The sequence below is a fragment of the Brachyistius frenatus genome, unplaced genomic scaffold, assembly GCF_029030835.1.
Source record: "Brachyistius frenatus isolate BFR_SWC_R1_liver_20210118 unplaced genomic scaffold, ASM2903083v1 Contig_2, whole genome shotgun sequence".
Lineage (NCBI taxonomy): Eukaryota > Metazoa > Chordata > Actinopteri > Embiotocidae > Brachyistius > Brachyistius frenatus.
The window spans coordinates 3,588,215-3,607,713 of record NW_027210601.1 but is presented as its reverse complement, the minus strand read 5'-3'; the positions used below and the strand labels follow the sequence as shown (position 1 = coordinate 3,607,713).

General features: G+C 44.2%; 3 protein-coding genes across 4 annotated transcripts in view; 1 reads left to right on the top strand and 2 right to left on the bottom strand.

Moving 5' to 3' along the window:
- The window catches only part of akap9 (A kinase (PRKA) anchor protein 9), a 69,136-nt gene extending 64,060 nt beyond the window's left edge, over positions 1 to 5,076 (top strand). Inside the window, exons 46-55 of the mRNA XM_069694263.1 lie at positions 67 to 366; positions 865 to 1,094; positions 1,776 to 1,881; positions 2,081 to 2,275; positions 2,508 to 2,708; positions 2,920 to 3,152; positions 3,243 to 3,337; positions 3,423 to 3,555; positions 3,986 to 4,116; positions 4,548 to 5,076. Coding sequence (XP_069550364.1) covers positions 67 to 366; positions 865 to 1,094; positions 1,776 to 1,881; positions 2,081 to 2,275; positions 2,508 to 2,708; positions 2,920 to 3,152; positions 3,243 to 3,337; positions 3,423 to 3,555; positions 3,986 to 4,116; positions 4,548 to 4,591 — 1,668 coding nt within the window. The 3' untranslated portion in view covers positions 4,592 to 5,076. The remainder of the gene's footprint in view (positions 1 to 66; positions 367 to 864; positions 1,095 to 1,775; positions 1,882 to 2,080; positions 2,276 to 2,507; positions 2,709 to 2,919; positions 3,153 to 3,242; positions 3,338 to 3,422; positions 3,556 to 3,985; positions 4,117 to 4,547) is intronic.
- Positions 5,077 to 6,035: 959 nt separating this feature from the next.
- On the bottom strand, positions 6,036 to 10,266 carry cyp51 (cytochrome P450, family 51). The gene is made up of 10 exons (XM_069694249.1): positions 9,918 to 10,266; positions 9,728 to 9,826; positions 9,016 to 9,192; positions 8,757 to 8,883; positions 8,225 to 8,399; positions 8,012 to 8,131; positions 7,608 to 7,803; positions 7,025 to 7,120; positions 6,708 to 6,876; positions 6,036 to 6,582 (listed from the first exon to the last, which is right to left on the bottom strand). The coding sequence occupies exons 1-10, from the start codon at positions 10,065 to 10,067 to the stop codon at positions 6,404 to 6,406; spliced, it is 1,488 nt and encodes a 495-aa protein (XP_069550350.1). The 5' UTR covers positions 10,068 to 10,266; the 3' UTR covers positions 6,036 to 6,403.
- Positions 10,267 to 11,064: 798 nt separating this feature from the next.
- krit1 (KRIT1 ankyrin repeat containing) lies at positions 11,065 to 19,036 on the bottom strand. Of its 2 annotated transcripts, none has more exons than XM_069694174.1 (17): positions 18,802 to 19,036; positions 17,809 to 17,978; positions 17,360 to 17,516; positions 17,138 to 17,230; positions 16,927 to 17,056; positions 16,576 to 16,819; positions 16,303 to 16,418; positions 15,950 to 16,093; positions 14,290 to 14,446; positions 13,647 to 13,754; positions 13,071 to 13,227; positions 12,713 to 12,864; positions 12,428 to 12,594; positions 12,189 to 12,276; positions 11,867 to 12,073; positions 11,573 to 11,689; positions 11,065 to 11,399 (listed from the first exon to the last, which is right to left on the bottom strand). In XM_069694174.1, the coding sequence occupies exons 2-17, from the start codon at positions 17,908 to 17,910 to the stop codon at positions 11,310 to 11,312; spliced, it is 2,229 nt and encodes a 742-aa protein (XP_069550275.1). In that variant the 5' UTR covers positions 17,911 to 17,978; positions 18,802 to 19,036; the 3' UTR covers positions 11,065 to 11,309. The 2 variants fall into 2 exon arrangements, with proteins under 2 accessions (XP_069550275.1, XP_069550267.1); XM_069694166.1 differs by having other exon boundaries at positions 18,844 to 19,036.
- Positions 19,037 to 19,499: the final 463 nt, after the last annotated feature.

Here is a 19,499-nt window from a genome sequence, read left to right as displayed (position 1 = left end):
AAATGTTGCATTTTTTTTTTGTTTATCTTAATTGAACCTGATTTTTATTTTTTTCTCTCTCTCCAGGTGGTACATCTCCTCAGCCAGGTCGAGGTCCAGAAGCTTGAAGTGGTACGAAAAGAAGAGGAGCTGACTTTGGCGAGTCAGAGGTCCAGACGAGAGCAGGAGGCGCTGCTGGAGGCTCGGGTGCAGCTGGAGAGGCTGGAGGCACAGATGTCAGAGGTCCAGGAGCAGCTGGAGAGAGAGCTGGAGAGGAGAAAGTGTCTGGAAGAAGAGAAGGAGCGATTGGAGGAGAGGTTGAACCAGTTTGGAGAGCAGAGAGGAGAGAGGGACGGCAGTGGACCTCTGCAGGCCGACGGCCAGAGTGTGAGTGGCACAGAAAAGCACATTTTCTTCACCGGGGCTTCTGCCCTTGCATCAGCTGGTGGCTGCAGAAATTGAAAGTACGGTTGCTATTTTAGTCGCCGCAAATTTGGAATAATTTCGATATTGCGAATGAATCAATCGAGTTTCTTTCGTGATGTTGATGAGTAAGTCAAAACTTTTTACCGCACAGTTAAAACAACTTCATTTGCTTCACCATCTAAAACTCTGCGCATGTGAGACAGAAATATTTAGACATCACCAATGCAACAATTACAACATCTCATTGGCCACTGTTGGCAACCAACGGCCAGGAATTTCAACAACAACAAAAACGGTCACCTTTACTGTCAAGCCATGTTTATGATTCAGTGACCTTTAGTAACTATAATATTTTTATTTTTTTTCCCAGATCAGACATATTTTTTTCATCTAATCTCATGTTATCAGGAGGATTAAAGCTGCGGCTTTTTTTTAAAACAAATTTTATTCTCTAAACAGAGCGTCCGGCAGAGCGAGTCCACCGACCGCACCAAAGACTGGGTGTTCCAGCAGAAGAGTGGGAACGTTCAGCCAGCGAGCTCCGGCACGTCTCCCCACCTCGAGGGTCCGGCAGCAGGCCACACCGGCGGGCCGCACCACGGCCCCTGGCGCACGGTGGACAAGATTGTGAGCAAACTCCATCTCATCTCTTCAAAGATCCGCAGCATGGCCAGCAAGACCACCGACAGGTAATCGCAGCAGATATTAATGAATATTTCCACACCGATTAATGTATCAAAAGACTACTTGTATGTGAGAGTGAACCAACAAAGAATTATCACCTGACTTTGCAGCTTCCCTCAACTATTTTTTAGTAATTTAACGTCTTTCAGCTCATTTGTTTTGGTTGCACGGCTTCACTGTTCAGGTTCACTCTAATCATATCAGTATCTTTTTTGAACAACTATTCTTGGTGACAAACTTCTAAAAAAAAACTGTTGTTCAGTACCCGTTCAGCCCCGAAAGACAAAGTTAGTGACCTGCTGGTAAACACAGTGAAGTTTTCAGGTACAAGAGAATCAGATATAAATTGGTGGAGACGAAAATGGACCGAAAAGGAGCTTGAAGTTTAGACTTAAGTTTGTTTACCGACCTTAAAGGCATCTCCAAATAAATCACGATGTACTATATGTCTGTTGGATGTGTTATCAAATTCTCTATATCAGCTTTAAACATGATAATATATCAGTGTCATTTTTTTTCATGTTAATTGAAATCGCTGTTTATAATATCAGATTGTTTCATTTGCTTTATTAAAGCCATATTTGTGTTTATATGCAGAACACACGCCTGTCTTGAAATGTAGGTCTTCTCTCATACAGACGTAGTGAAATTCATTGATTAATAATCTGTACACGTGTTCTGTACAGGCCGACCGCAGAGGTCGACAGTGAAGAATTGTCCTGGGTCCAGTCCAACGTTGATGAGGTCATCACCATGTTACAGCAATCCCCGGGTCTACCCTCCATTCCAGAGGTCAGCAGCTTTTGATTTCGGCGGTATCCCTTCGCTGTGTTTATTTTTGAATAGATGACGTGCGGAAGCAAAACATACGCGAGACGCATATTTCATTGAAAAGAAGGTGCCCGGGTGTCGTAATGAGCTGCACTCGGCTGTTCATGTTGGTGTTTTCCAAACAGCGTCTGTTGTGACTGCTTGTCTGTTTCCCCCTCAGAGCGTGTCCCTGCTGGCGGGAGGCTCCTCCAGCTCCTCCAACACCCTGACGGAGCGGCTGCTCAGGCAGAACGCCGAGCTGACGGGTTTCGTCAGCCGTCTGACCGAAGAGAAGAACGATCTGAGGAACCACACGCTCCGTCTGGAGGAAGAGCTCCGACGCTATCGGCAGGCCGGACTGGGATCAGGCGACGGCGTGAGTACACCGCAGAAAAATAGTCTTTCAATAGAGACTGAAAACAGTTCTGAGATCAGGCGGTGACTGCAGTGCAGTGTCATGTATTTCTGTTCTAATCGGCAATAGTAATCTGCCGTAATCTCATTTGTTTACTGGGGACGTGGTATTTGTGTTTTTCATGCAAATGTTACTGCAAAGAAAAGAATTACAGCAACTAAAGAGGTTTTTTTTTTTTTTTTTCCTACTACAGTCCAACAGAAGAGGAGTGTCCAAGACGGACACGGCAGGTATGCTGCTTTCCCAGGAGCGGGAAGCTTGGACCCGAGAGAAGATCCGTCTGGACAAAGCTCTACATCTGGCTCAGTCCCAGGTGGCCCGACTCAGGGGAGAAATCAGGTCCGACAACCTGCGAGAAATAACCGGACCGGAGGCCGACAATGCTGCGCTGAAGGTCAGCAAGCAACAATTAATAACCACTTTAAATCTACATGTCTCCTGAGGCGTTGTAAATGGTAGAAGCTCAAAAACAACCCGTGTTAAATTCCCTTTGAAAACCAGCAAACATGACCTAAATGCTTTCGATTTTTGTTCACCGAAGTTAAAGCCACTGTCCAGAAAAGCTCATCCTCTCCTGCTCTTCTCTTCTCTGTCGCCACTTCCAGAGAATGTATGGGAAGTACCTGAGGTCAGAAAGCTTTCGCAAAGCACTGATCTACCAGAAGAAGTATCTGCTGTTACTGCTGGGCGGTTTCCAGGAGTGCGAGGAGGCCACGCTGACGCTGTTGACCAGGATGGGCGGTCGGCCGTCGCTCTCCAGCCTGGAGTCCCTCAGCCAGCGCCGCCGGGGGCTGATGCGCTTCCGCTCTGCCGTCCGGGTCTCTATCGCCCTCTCCAGGTCGGTGCAGGGAGGTTTATCGATCACATCAGAAGTAACAGAGTTCATGTCTTTGAATTTTTAGCAAGCTAATCGTTTCCGATCTTCCAGAATGCGTTTCCTCGTGAAGCGGTGGCACAAGGCGACGGGGATGAGCTCCACGACCGCCTGCATCGTGAACAAGAGCGGAGCCGGACAGACGTTAGGTAGCCAGAGCGAAGCGTGTTTTATAGGTGCTTTATTTTGTCATTCGAAAGGGATGCTCAGCACACTTTTCTTCATCTCTGCCAGGTACGGAGGCGAGGGACTCACCCTATCTTCATCCAGGCAGCGTGGAGATGTACAGAGGAGGAGGAGGAGTCTCCAGCAGCCGGGGGAGGAGTGGACGGGAATCCCCACGATCGGCCATGTCCGCACAACACAGGTACACCCACCGATCATGTTGACGCCTCTTTCTCTTCTGCTTCTAAAACATTTGGTAAAAGGGAAAATACCAGAAATAATTCAACTAAAATTGCAAATATTGTCTGGTCAATACAAAATATAAGCATAGTGTTAACAATCACACGAAACTGGTAAACGCAAGCACAACCCTCGTGTTTGAAAAGCTGTTGTCAGAAAACGTTTAATGTAGTTTCATCGATAATTAATGTTCTATTTGATCCATCAAGAACACCGATATATACTAGTCAGAACCGTACATAGCATATCGAAGAGCAAAGAGCATATTATACGACACACAAAAACGAGCGACATCCTCATTAAACATGCTCATGACACCCCGACTATAACCAGCCATGTCGCAGTGTCAACCGCTCTTACAGAGTTGTTCAATCCGAGTGTTCACTCTGCAGGTTTCACGTGGCTGGAGACCACGGAGCTCTCACCTGCTCCCACCTGCAGAGCTACGACCCCGACCGAGCGCTCACGGACTACATCTCCAGACTGGAGGCCCTGCAGAGGAGGCTGGGCAGCGTGACATCAGGTGACGCGTACACGAACACCACAGTGACCGGGTCACGGCCGGTTCTCCCAGCTCGTCTTCCTCTGGGGAAAAACAATACGTGCCGTCATGTATATGCACACTACCAGGTTCTGTAATATAAACATGGCAAAGACTTCAGAGATGTGGGATGAAAGTAGCATATGAACTTGTGTTTAACTTTTGAAGAAAGGGGTCAGTTTGGTATTTCAATGTCATGTCAAGAACAAAAAAACAAAAAAAGGATTACCTGCTACTGCTTTGTGCGATTTTTCGGAACAAATAGCCTCAGAGCTGCGGCTCATTTATGCAAATCGTTCCAAAAAAAAACAAAAAAACACAACTACATTTGAAGGCGCCATCTCTTTCAGATACACAGTGTTGTAGCTGCTGTGTTGCTGTATGTTAAACACTGTTTTTACTTTCTCCCCCAGGTGCTTCTTCATACGCTCAATTGCACTTTGGCTTGAGACGATAGATGCCGATTCCTTTGGCTTGAAGAAACTCAGTTGCCTTTTCTCGTGCTGAGCGCTCTGCTGTTTTCTATCATTCTGGTGTGGACTGTATCTTTCCATGTGGACCAAAACACGTTGTTTTTTTTTATTAGTGTACAACACGTTGTATTCAGGCTTTTTGTCGCCAGCACTTGAAAAACAGCTATGTTTGTAATTTGATCTGCCTCTTTGTTGTGGATGACAAACAATCATGTATATTTGTCTAATGCTAATTTAAAACTTTGTGATTAATTTATATGTTTGTGTTGTATGGGTGGAGCGTTATGTAGAGAATGTTTGGGTTTACTGTTCAGGAGGCTGCTACTGGATATTCTACACTACACTGTGTTTTGTTTAGGGCGGACAGACTACGGACGACATTTGTAGAAAGAACGTATTTTTGTAAAGCGTAGGAGCTTTGAATTTTCTGGGTATTTTGTCAAAAACTGAAATAAAGAGGACTACATTATTTGAAAGAGCTCTGGATTTTTTTATTTTTATTTTTTTTTGCTTTTACTGCATTCCTGGAGGAAAATCCACATTTTTCTGCAAAGGACATCAAAAATGTTTCCAAGAAAGTTTATTTTTCAAAGAAAATATTAAGCACAAACATTTGAATATTAACAACAGTTTTTTGGGGGCTTATAAAAACTAAAAAAGGAAAAGTTAAACTACTTTTTTCTGTAAATATGAAGCCACAACTTGTTAACAGTTTGACTCATCTTTAAATCTCGTTTTTCTTACAAACGCTTGTTCACTCAAAACTTCAAACAGCATTTAATTCTCTGATTAAAGCTTCTGCAACGTGTTTTAAACGTGTAATACGTGTCTTCCCTTATTTTCCCTGATTCATGTCTCCTCCAGATGCTCAGTTTGACTTCTCCCGGACTTACCGCTGCCTTTCTTAATAGGAGATAGTTTGGTGACCTCATGCGACCCCTAGCATTGGCGGAAGAACAGCTCAGACCTTCACTTGAAAGTAAAAGTACTACAATACTACTTTTACAAGTAAAAGTCCTGATGCAACGCTGCTCTGTCATCTGCAGAGGAAGATCACGTCATGGAATCGAAAGCTTTAGCCGACAGAAAGCTGCAAATGGACGAGCTGGTGAGCTGGTTGAGGACTACATTATTACTGGACAAACAATATAAACAATGTAGATCTCTGGGATTCTTCTGGTGATGGGCTCAAAGTCTTATAGGCATGTTTCCCCCATCACAAAGGCACACAAATATTTCTCCAATCTTACTTTAAAAATTTTTTTTTTTTTTAAATTCACATTGTGAATATGAGCATCAGCGTTGCAGTTTGAGCCACGTTTTTCCCTCCGGAGATACAAGCATATAAAAGCCGATACGGCCCTAAAATAATATTACAATATTTTAGGGTATTTCTGCAATATCAATATTCCTGATAATATGACAAAACACTGACAAATATTTTATTATCAATTTCAAGAACATACAATTGCAGCAAAAATAAATTGGAGGCGCTTTCAGCCAGGCTTTTTGTTTCTTTGTGCGAGCTGTGCACGTAACATTGCTGTCATCACAACGGGAATTTTGTTTTGTCATGGTAAAAATGACTGAATGAAATGATAGAACATACCCCGAGCGGACATTCAGAATAAGAGCTGGACTCCAGACTAAATAAAGAAGGTGTAAAAGCACAGGTTTGACGCGAGAGGAAAAAAGTGCATTCATCGAAAATCATTCTCCGTTCAAGTCCCATGAAGTCAGAGCTTCACTTCAAACACTCGGGATGTTTCCCGTTTCTGGCGTCTGCCTCCCGTCTCTCACTGCTTTCTCCTCTTGTATCTGATGACGGGGTTGTGAGGGGTGTGAATCATTGTGGTGTAGTTGATTGTGGGGAAATATCCGTCCACCAGGTCAAAGTCGTACAAGCGCAGCATGGTGGACCAGATTGTTTTAATCTGGACGTAAGCGAAGTTCTCCCCGATGCAGCGATGACGGCCTGACGATGGAAGAGGACAGGTTGTTGTTTTTTTTATTTCATTTAATACAGTTAAATAATAATTTGGTTCACGTGGTAAATTTTGTTTTGTTTTGAACAACGAACAGTGAAATATTTCTTCTTACCGGCTCCAAACGGCACATAGGCAAACTTCTCTCCCGCTGCGGGGTTGTCGTTGAGGTAGCGGTCGGGGTTGAACTCCATCCTCTCCGCCCAGGTGTCCTGCAGACGGTGGTTGACAGTCGGGGAGACGCAGACCTGGTGGCCCACAGGGATGGTGTACCCTGCAGCGGTCTGAGGAAGCGGATACAGTAAATATCGTGACGCGAGTTGACAGAAGAATGTGGAGTGAGACTGGAGTGAAATGTAGAGGTGGTGTGTGTGTGTGTGTGTGTGTGTGTGTGTGTGTGTGTGTGTGTGTACTCGGCCGGGCCGGCCTCACCTGAGGAGAGCGAGCCATCCTCATCATGGTCATGATGGGTGGGCGGAGCCGCAGGGTTTCCTTTAAACAGCGCTCCAGCAAACTGAGATCCTTCAGCTGAGGATGACGGCGCGACAGAATTAGCACTTAAGTTAAGTCTTTGTGATCACATCAAAAAAAAAAAAAAAAGCCCAGAGGATACCAAGTGTAGAAAATATTTGATGCATGCCTGTCGGTCTGTTTTGAGGGCTAAAATGTTCCCATCTCCTTGCTTGATCGTAATGCAGCTGTTCTCACGCTAAACCTAAATCTCGGTGGTCAGCGCAGCTGAAGTGAATTTGCCTGAACAAAAAAGAGGGGTCCTGAATTTCTATAGGTGTGTCTCCTGATTTTCTGTCAAGAACAAGACAATAAAACCCATGCACAATTTATTTGTTCTTTATTTTCTCACGTTTTGTTCCTTATCCGTGTTGAAGTAGACCGCTGTTGTCATGGTGTATTGAGTTTATAAAATGGCTCCTTTATTTTCCATTTAATACTTGTTTAGGAATGAAGTTATCGTCCCGATAACAATGAAAATCACAATCAATGACTCGACTCTTACCTGATCAAAGTGTAGTGGAGGCAGGGCCTCTCCGCAGACCGTCCTCTGTTCGGCGTAGCAGCGCTCCTGCAGAGCTTTGTCTCGGGCCAGGAAGAACCCCATCCAGGCGCTGGTGGTGGAGGACGTGTGCTGACCCGCCAGCAGGAGACCAATCAGCATCCCCGCGATCTCGCTGTCGTTCAGCGGCCGTCCATCTCTGAAGAGGGGAGGACGAGTTTGGAAAGTTTGAATAAAACCTTACCACGTTTCGGCAGCGGAGACGTCACGATGTATCCGGTGTTTCTTTGCGTGGACACTTTCACGATGGGACAGTCTCTTGGCTAAAAAAAAAAAAACCCACAATTTTGGTGCTCCCGAACTTTGTCTCGGGACACACCCGCGGCAACGGACTGACGCCTGCTTACTTGTAGGTGGCATCAATGAGCGTCTGCAGGATGTCGTCCACTTTCTCTCCAGACCTCCTGCGTTTCTGGATCACCTTAAAGAAGATGTTCTTGATCTCTCTGTGAGCTCTGTCCCTCTTCCTAAGAACAACAACAACAAAAAACAGTCGGATGCTGTTTACTCGGGTGTCGTAAACAGTGGCAGGTCGTGTTCAGGCGCAGACCAACTTGTACCTGAAGCTGGGCAGGGGCAGCCAGCCGGGCAGGAGCCAGGCAGCGTGGCTGAACCCTCCGTCCAGGTCGGCGTAGAGCTGGGCCACTCGCTCGTCCAACATGCTGCGGATCTCCTTCCCGTGGAGGCAGCTGCTGGCCGTCAGGATGATGAGCTCGGACAGAGCCTCGAAGAGGTCTGAACGCAGGTGAAAGTTCATTGAGTAAGATTCAGCAATTTTCAGGGAAATCCAAAAACAATCAGACGGATAAACAATGTGCATTTCTTTTAGGTCTAGTTGGTAAATAATAAACTAAAAGGCATTTTGCAGATTCTTTGCACAAACACACGAGCCTCGTCTCCTTATCACTTCAAAATATGTTCAGTGTTTTAGCGTCTTCAGATTGTGCAGTTTGCGATTGAATTACATGGCTGAACAACACTTTGTAAGGCGATGGATTATTTACGGCTAGGGAATCTTGAAGGAAGGTGAAGCGAACGAAGTCACTTTTCTAATATTCGCGTTGTCACGGGGTTATTCGTGAAAGATCTCACTTCTCTCCCCGCTGTCTCCCCATCTCTGAAAATACTCGATGGTCTCCGCCTCGAGGATCTTCACGTGATCCTTAAAATGGGCAATATTCAGTCCAGTCTTCAACATCTTCTTTTGTTCCAGAAATATCTGCAACACGCGCATGAGAGGGGGGGGGGGGGGGGGAGAGAAAAAAATTAAAAAAAAAAAAATAATAAGTGAATTTCCTTATTTGTAAATGTTCACTATCACATGATCTTGTGTCGCTTCTGACGGACTCACGGGGTTCGGCACGTCGTAGGCGACCCCTTTGCCGAACACGGGAGTGGTGAGTCGGGAGTAGACGTCCTCCGCGTTCAGCTCCTCGTTCTTGCTGTTGAACAGCAGCGTCGCTGCTTCGCTGCCCAGCAGGTAGGTGAACGTTTTGCCCACCATGGTGAAGCTGAACACGGGGCCGTACTGAAGGGGAGAGCCGGGCAAGACACAGGAGGTCAAACATGGAGCTTTTTTTTTTTTTTTTTTTTTTTTCTTGTGAATCAGTGGATAATTGTGTCCCTTTAGATCTCTACTACTTGCATCCAAAAAAAAAAAAACCTGGTTATAATCTATATTTATGTATTCCTCTACTGGATCACTGTTGACGCTGTTTGCTTTGTTTTAAGGGTTTACAAGCCAAATAGTTTAGGGGATGTCAGGAAGTGTGTGAAGCTTCTCCAAAAACCCATTTTAAACTGTTAAGATGGGTTTTATGCACGGGTGCAAACTAACACAGGTTTGCGCAGGATTATTTTCCCAAGTTGGGTGTTTTATAAAGTAAAAATCCAAAGATTTTTTAATCTAGTAAGTAGAAAACTGGGTAAAACATTAAATATATCATTTAGAAGCAGGATCTGATCATATTTTGACATTTCTGCAAAAAAAAAAAAAAAAAGTAAGACTATTTTGTTAAAAAAAAAAAAAAACAATCGCTGCGTGTTGATTTTCTGCTACTCACTTTTTCATAAGCATTTTCAAGGAATTCAATCGGGCTTTTTCCAAATGCAACGGCGTGTCCAAGGAAGGGGACGCAGGACGGTATGTAAGGAGGGTGTTTCTGTGAGAAGAAGAATCGTGACGACGACAAGAATGAATTAAGACGAATTAAAACGGGCACTTGCTGCATATTTGATGTGAAGAAAACTGACCGGGTCCTCGTCGGAGAAGTGTTTGAAGATATATCCCAGAGCGAGAGTGATGACGGAGGCTGCCAGCACCACGGAGGTCAGGTTGTCGCTCATTGTCCCGACGGTGTCCCCGATAAGTTTGCTGCTCATCTGATATACGTACATCGACATTTTAACTTCACCGGCTGGGATCCGCTACCCCCCTCCCGGACAAAAAAAAAAAAGAGTCGCTCACCCGCCGACAGCAGCTGGGAGACGTGTGCGGTTGATTTTTAGCACTCGGTCGTAACGCGTAAAGAAGACCGGAGGCTCTGACGTGCCTGTCGGGGGGTCCGGACCCGTGGTTCATTTCCCCGACATCTCTACCTGTCAATACTGGTCCCGCCCCCCCGCCTGACCGATGCTGGCTTTTGATTGGCTGTTGGCCGCGTGTCAGTCAAGGAACTGCCGCTCTGATTGGCTGCCGGTACCTGAACCCATGTCTTGCTATATGATGTCACCACAGCGGGACAACGACCGCCAGTCGATGTTCAGGACTTCTGATTTCCTTTTTTTTTTTTTTTTTTTTCATAATTGAACTCGTTTTATCTTAATTTTCCACGTTTTACTTTTCCTTAAAACTCTTTATTCCACGCGTTTCCTTCCCTTCAAGGTAATGGAATATTTCTGAGTACCAAGACATCGAAAAAAAAAAAATGTAATTGCAAAATTTTTAAAAGATTGTTTCAACAAAATTTTTTAATTAAGTGTAAAAACATCAAAAGCTATTTACAAAAAAAACAATAATACTATTAACTAAAAAGGCTACAGCTGTATGGATTGAGTTAATTAAGTAAATAAGGTAGAACATATAATTTAACTTAGATATTAAGTGTATTTCATTAACACCCTCAAAAACCTCAGGAGTTCTATTCTGTATTAAGACTGTACATAACATATATATGCACAATATTGTTTGTGTATGTCATTGCTTTAAAGTCTTTCATGTCGTATTTCTGCAGTATCTTGTTTCGTACTTAATGCCATGAAAGAAAACTCAAACATTTGCCGGTTTCTAACATGAACCAGACTGCTGCATGGTTGCTTCTTATTAATAACATAAAAATGTATCACTGTAAAACCACACTTTTTATGAATATTGTTTTGAAAATATTTTGTGACAGACACGTCCTCTTTCTTACATCCATTTATTAAAACAAACATTAAATAATAAACCTATTTACATGCAATCAACATATATGACTCGTCAAAATAAACAATGTAAAGTTGTGAAAGAGATCACGAAGCCTGTAAAACTAAATGAGGCGTTTTTGGTGAGGCCAACTCCCCATCCAGAGTTGTTGCAGTCAGATGATGGTCAGTACAAAGAACCTCCACTGGGATCTTTGGCAGCTGTGGCTCCTTCAACAGTGTTCAGCCGTATGCGTATTTGTCTGTTACACCTTTATCATTCGGAGTCATCTGTCCACTCAGTTTCATTAAAAGCTTCACAATAAGGCCAGCCTGTAAAAAAAAAAGTCATGGACATTGAACATAGCAGCATTTAAAATTGAGCCTGCATCCCCAAGAAAAGTTCTAGACATGGACTCGAGGGTTATTCGTGCCCGGATCGGATCGTTCTACTTCAGATATAAAAACTGAAGCGCAAAGAGTTGGTCGTATCCTGGAGCACTTACCTGTTTTGTGTGCACGATGAAGTTCATTTTGTTGTCGCCGCTGTGTATCTGGAAGTACTGGTCAGCATGGCCGAGCTGCCACATGAAAGTGCCATACTCTAAACTGATGAGAAGGACCTGCGAGGGAAGGCATTAGGTCAATTCTTGCATGCAAAAGTGAGACGCCGCATATTAAAATCAACAAACAAGACAGGTCGTTAACTGGTCGTGGTTCAGAAAACAGAAAGCTTCAGCGGACAGGAAAATGCGGCGTGCGGCAGAAGTTTCGAACATTAAAGAAAGATGGCGGGACACCTTGGTCTCCATATTCATGAGGTGCAGCCCCTTCGTGTTGACCCCGACGTAGACGCGGATGACTTTGTGGTTACTTGCGCTGGCTTTGGTGTAGACCTGGCCTGTAAAGAAAGCCGCTCCGTAGGTCGGGATGTCCCAGCAGTTCTGCAAGAAGAGCCGCTGCAGGTGGTGCATCTCTTTGCTCACTCCCTCACTGGTACTCAGGGCCTGTTGGGGAGGGGGGGGGGTGCAGACGGGCAGAAGTCACCTCAGGCAGCAATGGGATTTTATTTAAAGGATTAAAAACAATAAAAATTTAAAAAAAATAAAAACATGAATGTACTTTGTATTCATGAAGAATCCTGTTGGTCCAGTGGTACGCTTTGCTTTTTACTTTGGATATCGGCACAATTGATTTCAGGTTTTCCTCACTGTTGAAATAAAACGATTAAAAGTAGCTTCATTGTTCAAAATATTCATATCATTCTTAAATTGTTTATGCACTTCCCTAATTTTTTAGGAAAAATGTTAGTCTGGTAAGTCATATTTGAACACAAATGGGATTTGAAAACAGTCTTTTACTTGAGGAAGCCTTGTTTGTGCTTCTTGCTCTCATAGTTGCCATAAATGATTTGCAGGAGGAGGCTGGCCAGCGTGATCAGCTTGCTGTCCGGAGCCGGAAAGAAGCCCTTCAAGAGGCAGTGGCGGGCCTCATCGAACAGGATAAGGATGGCCAGTGGATCCTCCACCTTTTTCAAAACAGTAAGTAGCAGCATCAAGAGCCAACATCTACAGTCAACCTTGTCAGTCTCTGACTTTTCTTACATACAGACTGTAAACAAAAAGCTTCTCGTAAGCATGAACGACCTTTTTTTCGACATCAAGAGGCAGTCGGACGTCCCTGCGGAGGAAGAGCTGAGGTGTCTCCCTTTGGGGATCCAGCACCGTCAGGTCCGTAACGATCTCTGTCCAGATCCGCAGGTGCTGCAGGGGCTTGTGGTACGGCTTCAGCTGCAGGTCTGACACACAAAATACGCACAAATCTTCACGGGATCTTGCAACAAAAACCAAACTAAGGCTTCGTTCTGTTAAAGTCACTGAATCAGAAAAGCAGCACAAAACATTTGCTGAGACTTGTTCTCAAATGAATATTTCACACCTGACTCGACCCTGACTGAGCAGGTGTCCATTTGGATGTATTTGAGAGTTTAACATTTGGACTCACGGAGGTTCTCTGAGCAGATCCAGATGGTAAAGTACTGCTGGGTCTCCTGAGAGAGACGCATGCCCTCCATGATCTGCTGCACCGTCGTGTTGTTGCCGTGTTTTAGCTCCACAGAGCGATATGAGCCGTCCATGCGATAGATGCGGACCTTTTCATACTGGGAAACACAACAAAAAAAAAACAGAGTAAAATACAGTCTTTCGCTATTCAAATCTGCCTCACACCTGGGACGACGCTTGAGGAAACGCCACCATCTAGTGGTCATCGGACTGAACTGCCACAGAAATTCATACCTCAGTTAACATCCAAAGCCAATTGACCTCAAGCACTTCTATTTTCTTGCATTCTTACTTCTTTTTTTATTTTTTTTTAATAAACATAGGCCGGTTTAATAGACTTTTAAGGCACACACATTAACGCATACTTTTCAGTATATATGTCAGTGCTGGGATGAGTAGCAGCATGATTACCTTGATGGTATATGTTTCAGTGAAACTCGTCTATTTTCACAAAATCAAATCGGTTCCATCACAATTTGTTTTCCAATACAACAAATAAAGTAACTGTGAGACTCACTGGTTTGCTGTTGGCTTGCTGCAGAAGTTTCACCGTCTCCTCCCATTCGTTCTGTTTGTTCTCCTCACACACTTGCAGAGGTGATCTCTTCTGCTGGTCCTCCATGTGCTGCAGTTGGAAGAGTCAATAACAGAAATGACTGATTCTTATCTACCACGTCAAATGAATTACAGGTTTTTATAATGATAAACAATTGTGTCGTCTAAATATAAACCCACAACTAGATGAGAGAAATTTACAAATCATACAACTTTTTAACACAGTTATCACAAAGTTCAGAGTCATGAATCAAATATACCCTCACTCTTTGTACTTTACTGAAAAAAAAATGTCCAGCTTAAATTTTCGCAAATTTAAACATAAAAAAATAAATAACAGGAAATGTTTTTCTACCTTTCTGCAACAGATGTTTTATGATTTATGCTGTAATCTGATAAATATTTTTTTTTAATGGCTTAATAATATTACAGATCAAACAGGCAAATACATTATTTTATCAAGTAAAATATTGTACGTAGCTGCAGCTACGTTTGATCAATATCATGTTCAAATTCTACCGTCTGTTTAATCATTTTAATGTAGCTGCAGAAGAAAGAAGATGAAAAAACAAAGTATGAACACAACTCCGCGTCATATTTCGTACCCGGTCGATCTCGGGGTGCTGCAGCAGGAGTTGCGCAATCTCTGCGTGGCCTCCTCTGGCTGCGAAGTGCAGAGGGGAGCTGAGCTGGCCGTTCAGCAGGTTTGGGTTACAGTTGCCTTTCTCCAGCAACAGCTTGGTCGCTTCAACTTTACCGTGCCTGCATGGAAACGCATAAACTTTACCACGATTCATCATAAGCAAGGAAAAACAAAGTCCAAAGAAATAAGAACTTTTTGATACTTGATAAAAAAAAAAAAACTGAGGTAAAAAGGGTTTTCTTTCTCACCGTCGGTCAAAAACTCCACAGTAACCTTTTAAGTATATTTTATCTTAAGCGAGCTGAGAGAACGCTCGACTCTCGGCTCTGTATTTAAGGCTTTAGAGAAAATGTGGCCGATGACGGAGACTTGAGGCCGATTACGGATCAGCTCAGAGTGAGGGGCGTTTCTATTGGCTGTCCTACAGATACAGATGTGCCTGCACGTCCCTTCAGATATTAACCATGATTCAGCGGTAGAAAAGTTGCTCTCCCAGCATTGGAAGAGGCAACTCTGTATTTTCAAATTTGGGTATTTTTAGGGCCCCGAGCACCGATGGTTCGTGTGCGTCGTATTTGAACAAACTCCTCCTGCAGACTTTGACGTACCGACCTGAAGTTCTGTGTCCTATCTTAACACCTGGGAGATGAAAATATATCAAAGGAATTTGTTTTCGTCCAACGGTGTGCACGTGGCGTGGCGGCCATTTTGAGCGTCTCGCCGTGAAACTACGAGTTGCTGTAACTTTTATGCGCATATTCCAATCTTCCTCAAACGTTCCCTGATAAAAGTCCAGCTCTGAATACACCTGTATGGTAATATCCCCTCATAGTCATAGCGCCCCCTGCTGGCAACTGGAAATGAAATATTTCATACTTTCACATGCTTCCTCCAGCTGGTTGATCACATGAACCTAAAGTCGGGGTCAGAATAGCCTTCAGACACTGATGATGATATACTGAGAAGTTTCATGCGACTTTGTCAAAGGGCGTTGCCGTGACACAGGAAGTTGACGTTTCAGGTCAACAGATGCTCATGAAACGTGTCACAATACATCCGGCGTGGTGAGACGATACATCTGATATGTGTTTTGCGAGTGGGCGTGGCCAAACGGCTCGCCAGCGCCTCCTAAACTGCTGCCCCGGCAACTAGTTTCACCTACATGCACCAAATTCGTTGGACGTGTGTATCACAACGAGATGTACAAAAAAAAGTGTCTCGGCATCATGAATTTGTTTTTGTCGGTCAGTGTGCCCGTGGCGTGGCGGCCATTTTGAGCGTCTTGTCATGAAACTATAAGTGACTGTAACTTTTATGTACATATTCCCATCTTCCTCAAACATTTACATCTTTGATAACAGTCCCGCCCTGAAGACACCTGTATGGTAAGATTTGCTCATAGTCATGGTGCCCCCTGCTGGAGACAGGAAACAAAACAAAATTAAAACTGCAAGCTGGGAAATGCAATATGCACGTTGGGGATGGCTCCCCGATGCGCAGCGTGCGAGGGCCCGCATATTACTGCTTGCAGTTTTAATTTTGTTTTGTTTTTGCCTTTTCCAGAAAACTGCACACATCAGCTTTAAGAGTTTCTCGGGCTGCGAGACGATTGTCAGACTCACCAGCAGGCATAGTGTATGGGAGCCCAGTGATCACTGTCCTGCTGCTTGACTGAGAAACCACTGTCCAGAAGCTTAGAGAGCAGCTCCGTGTCTCCTTCACAGGCACTGCGGTGGAGAGGAAAGTCGTCCACCCACTGGCGCTCCCTGTGGAGACAGGAGTGAGTGGTGAGTGGTTTCAAGGTCATTTAATGATGCGGAAACAAAAAGCGGAAAAAAGAGTGGGTGAATGTGTGCCAAAGGTCGTGAGTTCAATTCAGAGCATCCACACTGTCCATCCAGACGATCCAAGAATCCCCAAATGATGGCAGATGACAGAAATGACAGTGTGATTCGTGTGGGAAACAAACTCTTACTTGTCTTCTGTCACACAGTTGGGGCCATGTTGCCATTTCTCCCTCTGGGGGATCTGTATCTTGGAGTAGTCTGGTGCTCCAAGCCCAAAGTAGGGGTTGATGATAACTTTGTCTACCTAAAGACAAAAGAAAAGAAATATTTAAGTTCAAGCAGTTATAAATATAAGTTTTATAACAAATACACTTATAGTCTGTGAAGTCTCCTGGTACAGAAAGAGGCATTGACAGAAATAGTTCTTTGTATATAGACGGTCTTATGACGAGGTCTCTCACCCGGTTGGTGTACTGCAGATCAGAGCCATAGAGGGGATTCAGGATGCACATGTCTGCCTTCTCCAGGGACATCATCTTGCTTTTGATCTCCAGAGCAGTGTAGCCCATGTGCAGACCCTCGTCACTCAGTTTGCCCTCGCTGCTGTAGGCCGGGTTACTGACGTTGGTCTTCACCCGCTCCACCGGTGCCGGCCTGAACAGACCGGGGATGGCGTGAGGCACAGTGTGCTGCTCCGCTAACCATCTGTGGAGGCGAAAGAGGCAGAGCTCAAGACCATTTCACCCCCAAAAACCTCACCTCGGTGTCGTTTCCTGGGAATGAGAAGACAGCGTTTGCGGACGTATCCTCACTTGTCTAAGGCCAGGAGCATCTTGGAGGTGATGGAGCAGAAGTGAGCGCTGGTCTCACTGCACACCCGCATGATGTCCTGGAAGCAGTAAAAGCTGGGGCTCCCGGGGCTGTGGACCGGCTTACTGTTGTCTGTTCAGAAACACCTCATTAATCGAACGCATGTACGGCTCAAACTGCGTTTTACAGAATCTACAGAGCCAGTTCGCTCACCTTTAACACTGACTGGCACAACAAAAAGTGAGGCCTCTTTCCCTTCATTGTATCCTTCAAGAGTGAATTTCTTCATATACACCACGCGCTTTCCTGCAAACCAAAACTGTGCTTAGATCAGTGCTTCCCAAGACTCGAAAAACGATGAGGGTTAAGCCATCCGTCAGATCATATCAAGTCTTTGATTGCACTGCTTGCGACTCGTATTCATGTCAGTCTCACCTATGAAGCCCTGGTTATTGGAGATCGGTCGTATCGTTTCGTCGACGTAATCCAATATGGATTTGGATTTGTCTCCCCCTGCTTTGATCTTTGTTGCCAGAAGGACTTTCTTTCTCTTCTTCTCCTTCGCCTCCAAAGGAACTTCTTTCAACAGGATCTTCACACAGGACACATGGAAACTGACAGTGAGTCACGAGCTCTGTGCTGGCGGTAGTTTGATCTGGTTAGATGTAGCTGTTCTCGTTTGAGCTGTTAACTGGTTCACGCACACAGCCGTGACAACTAACCGTAATTATGTTAGCACCCATCTAGCTTTTTTTTTTTTTTACTTAATGGGCATTTTGTACGAGTGTTTTTATTCATAGTATATTTTGTATCACATTGTCCTCTGTATATAACATTTTCTGCACTAGATGTTGAGGCAAGAACGTGATTGATTCTCTTCATACCTCGTAGGCTTTGGCTCTGTATTCCTTCGAGCTCAGGCTGACTTGACTCTTCGGACGAACGACAGCAACGAACACATCTTCAAGGCCGTCCTCGTTGCCCATCGTGTCCTCTTTTCCTCAGACCCGAGAAAGTATCCTACACAGGGGCCAGATGCTGTGGAGAGGCATGCCTGAAACACAAGATCGCAGGTGAGGGAAAATATTATCGTGATTGCTGAGAAAAGTAATTTAATGCTGAGAGGCAGCTAGTTCACACTGATCATTAAGCTCAACAAATCTGACAAAATAAGAGCTTCAGCCATTAAGAAAAATACCAGGAATGTTATGATATCTTTAAATCCTTTATACACCATTTGGGATGAGCTAAACAAGATCTGAAGCAATTAGAATAATGAAGTAGTTCAACAACAGAAATGTGTCTGCAACTATTCGGATTATCTATTAACCGTTCAAATATATTGAATAATCACTGCAGGTCTAATGGTGAAAGAAGTCACTTGTCATTTCTCTTACTTTGAAGGTTCAATTAACCTGTAAAAACGGCATTATTTGATTGTAATGCAACTTGAAAAGAAGCAGCAAAACAAAGATTGGGGCACATATGAATGGTTTTAGTGCATTTAAAATCGAATTATATTTAAATACGGATGTTGTACACAAATGAAGTGAAATAGGATTAATATACAGTACATTATAATCAACATTCATAACGCTCAGTTCAGAAATCAACTTGTTGAGTTCAAAGGAAGGTCACGCCCCGGAAACCAGACTGTGCCGTCTTTAAACAGTTATTACACGAAGTCTTTTACATACTTGTACTTTGCAGTACACGCCGTGCTGCCGTGTACGTCCGGTGTTTCTATATATTCGCGTCCACAGTAAACATGGTCAACTTTTTTTTTTGGTTTGTTTGAAGTTTGAACCAGCAGCAGTAGCCGGGATGCTACACTGATCATCACCGCTTTTCCGCTCGTCGAGCCGCCCGAAACTTACCGAAAGCGACGCGACTTGCGTCTCAAACAGACCCAAACGCACCTTGCGTCGCCTTCCCGATGGTCTTCAGCGCGTCACATGAAGAGTCCGGAGCCCGGAGGCTGCTCCAGGTTTACGGTCACGAGCATGGGTTGAAGTATCCTTCGGGCCCTTTTGAGTCGGGGCAGGGCAGCAGAGACGAACAGAGGAATCACGTTACGTTCAGTGCAGCAGCTCCGGTTGGACAACAGAGGACTCTGGCGGCGAGGGGGACCCGGTGCGCCGCAACCAAGCGGCGGTGCGACGTTAACTAACAGAGCCCGGAACTACTCGCTGCGTAACTCTGCAAGCAATAGCAACAATTTAGCAGCCATTTCGCAAGCAATAAACAAAATAAAACAAATAAAAATTAAAAAATATATATATATTTATTTGTTTAAAAATATTCAGGGGTTAATTGCAGTTATAGAAACATTTACATGAATGGTTTTGTACTATTTACTGATTTTTGTTTTTCCTCTTAAAGAAATGCGCAGTTGCTTGGCAACCAGGGGAGACTTGAGGAAGCCAAAACATTAGCACACACTATCACATGTAAACTGGAATAGAAGAACAGCTGGGATTTTTATTTTGGTGACTAATTGTTCAATAGAATAATGCTTTCAACACTGATCAGCTTCGTTCATGTCTTTATCGATGCTATAAGTTATGTGAGTATT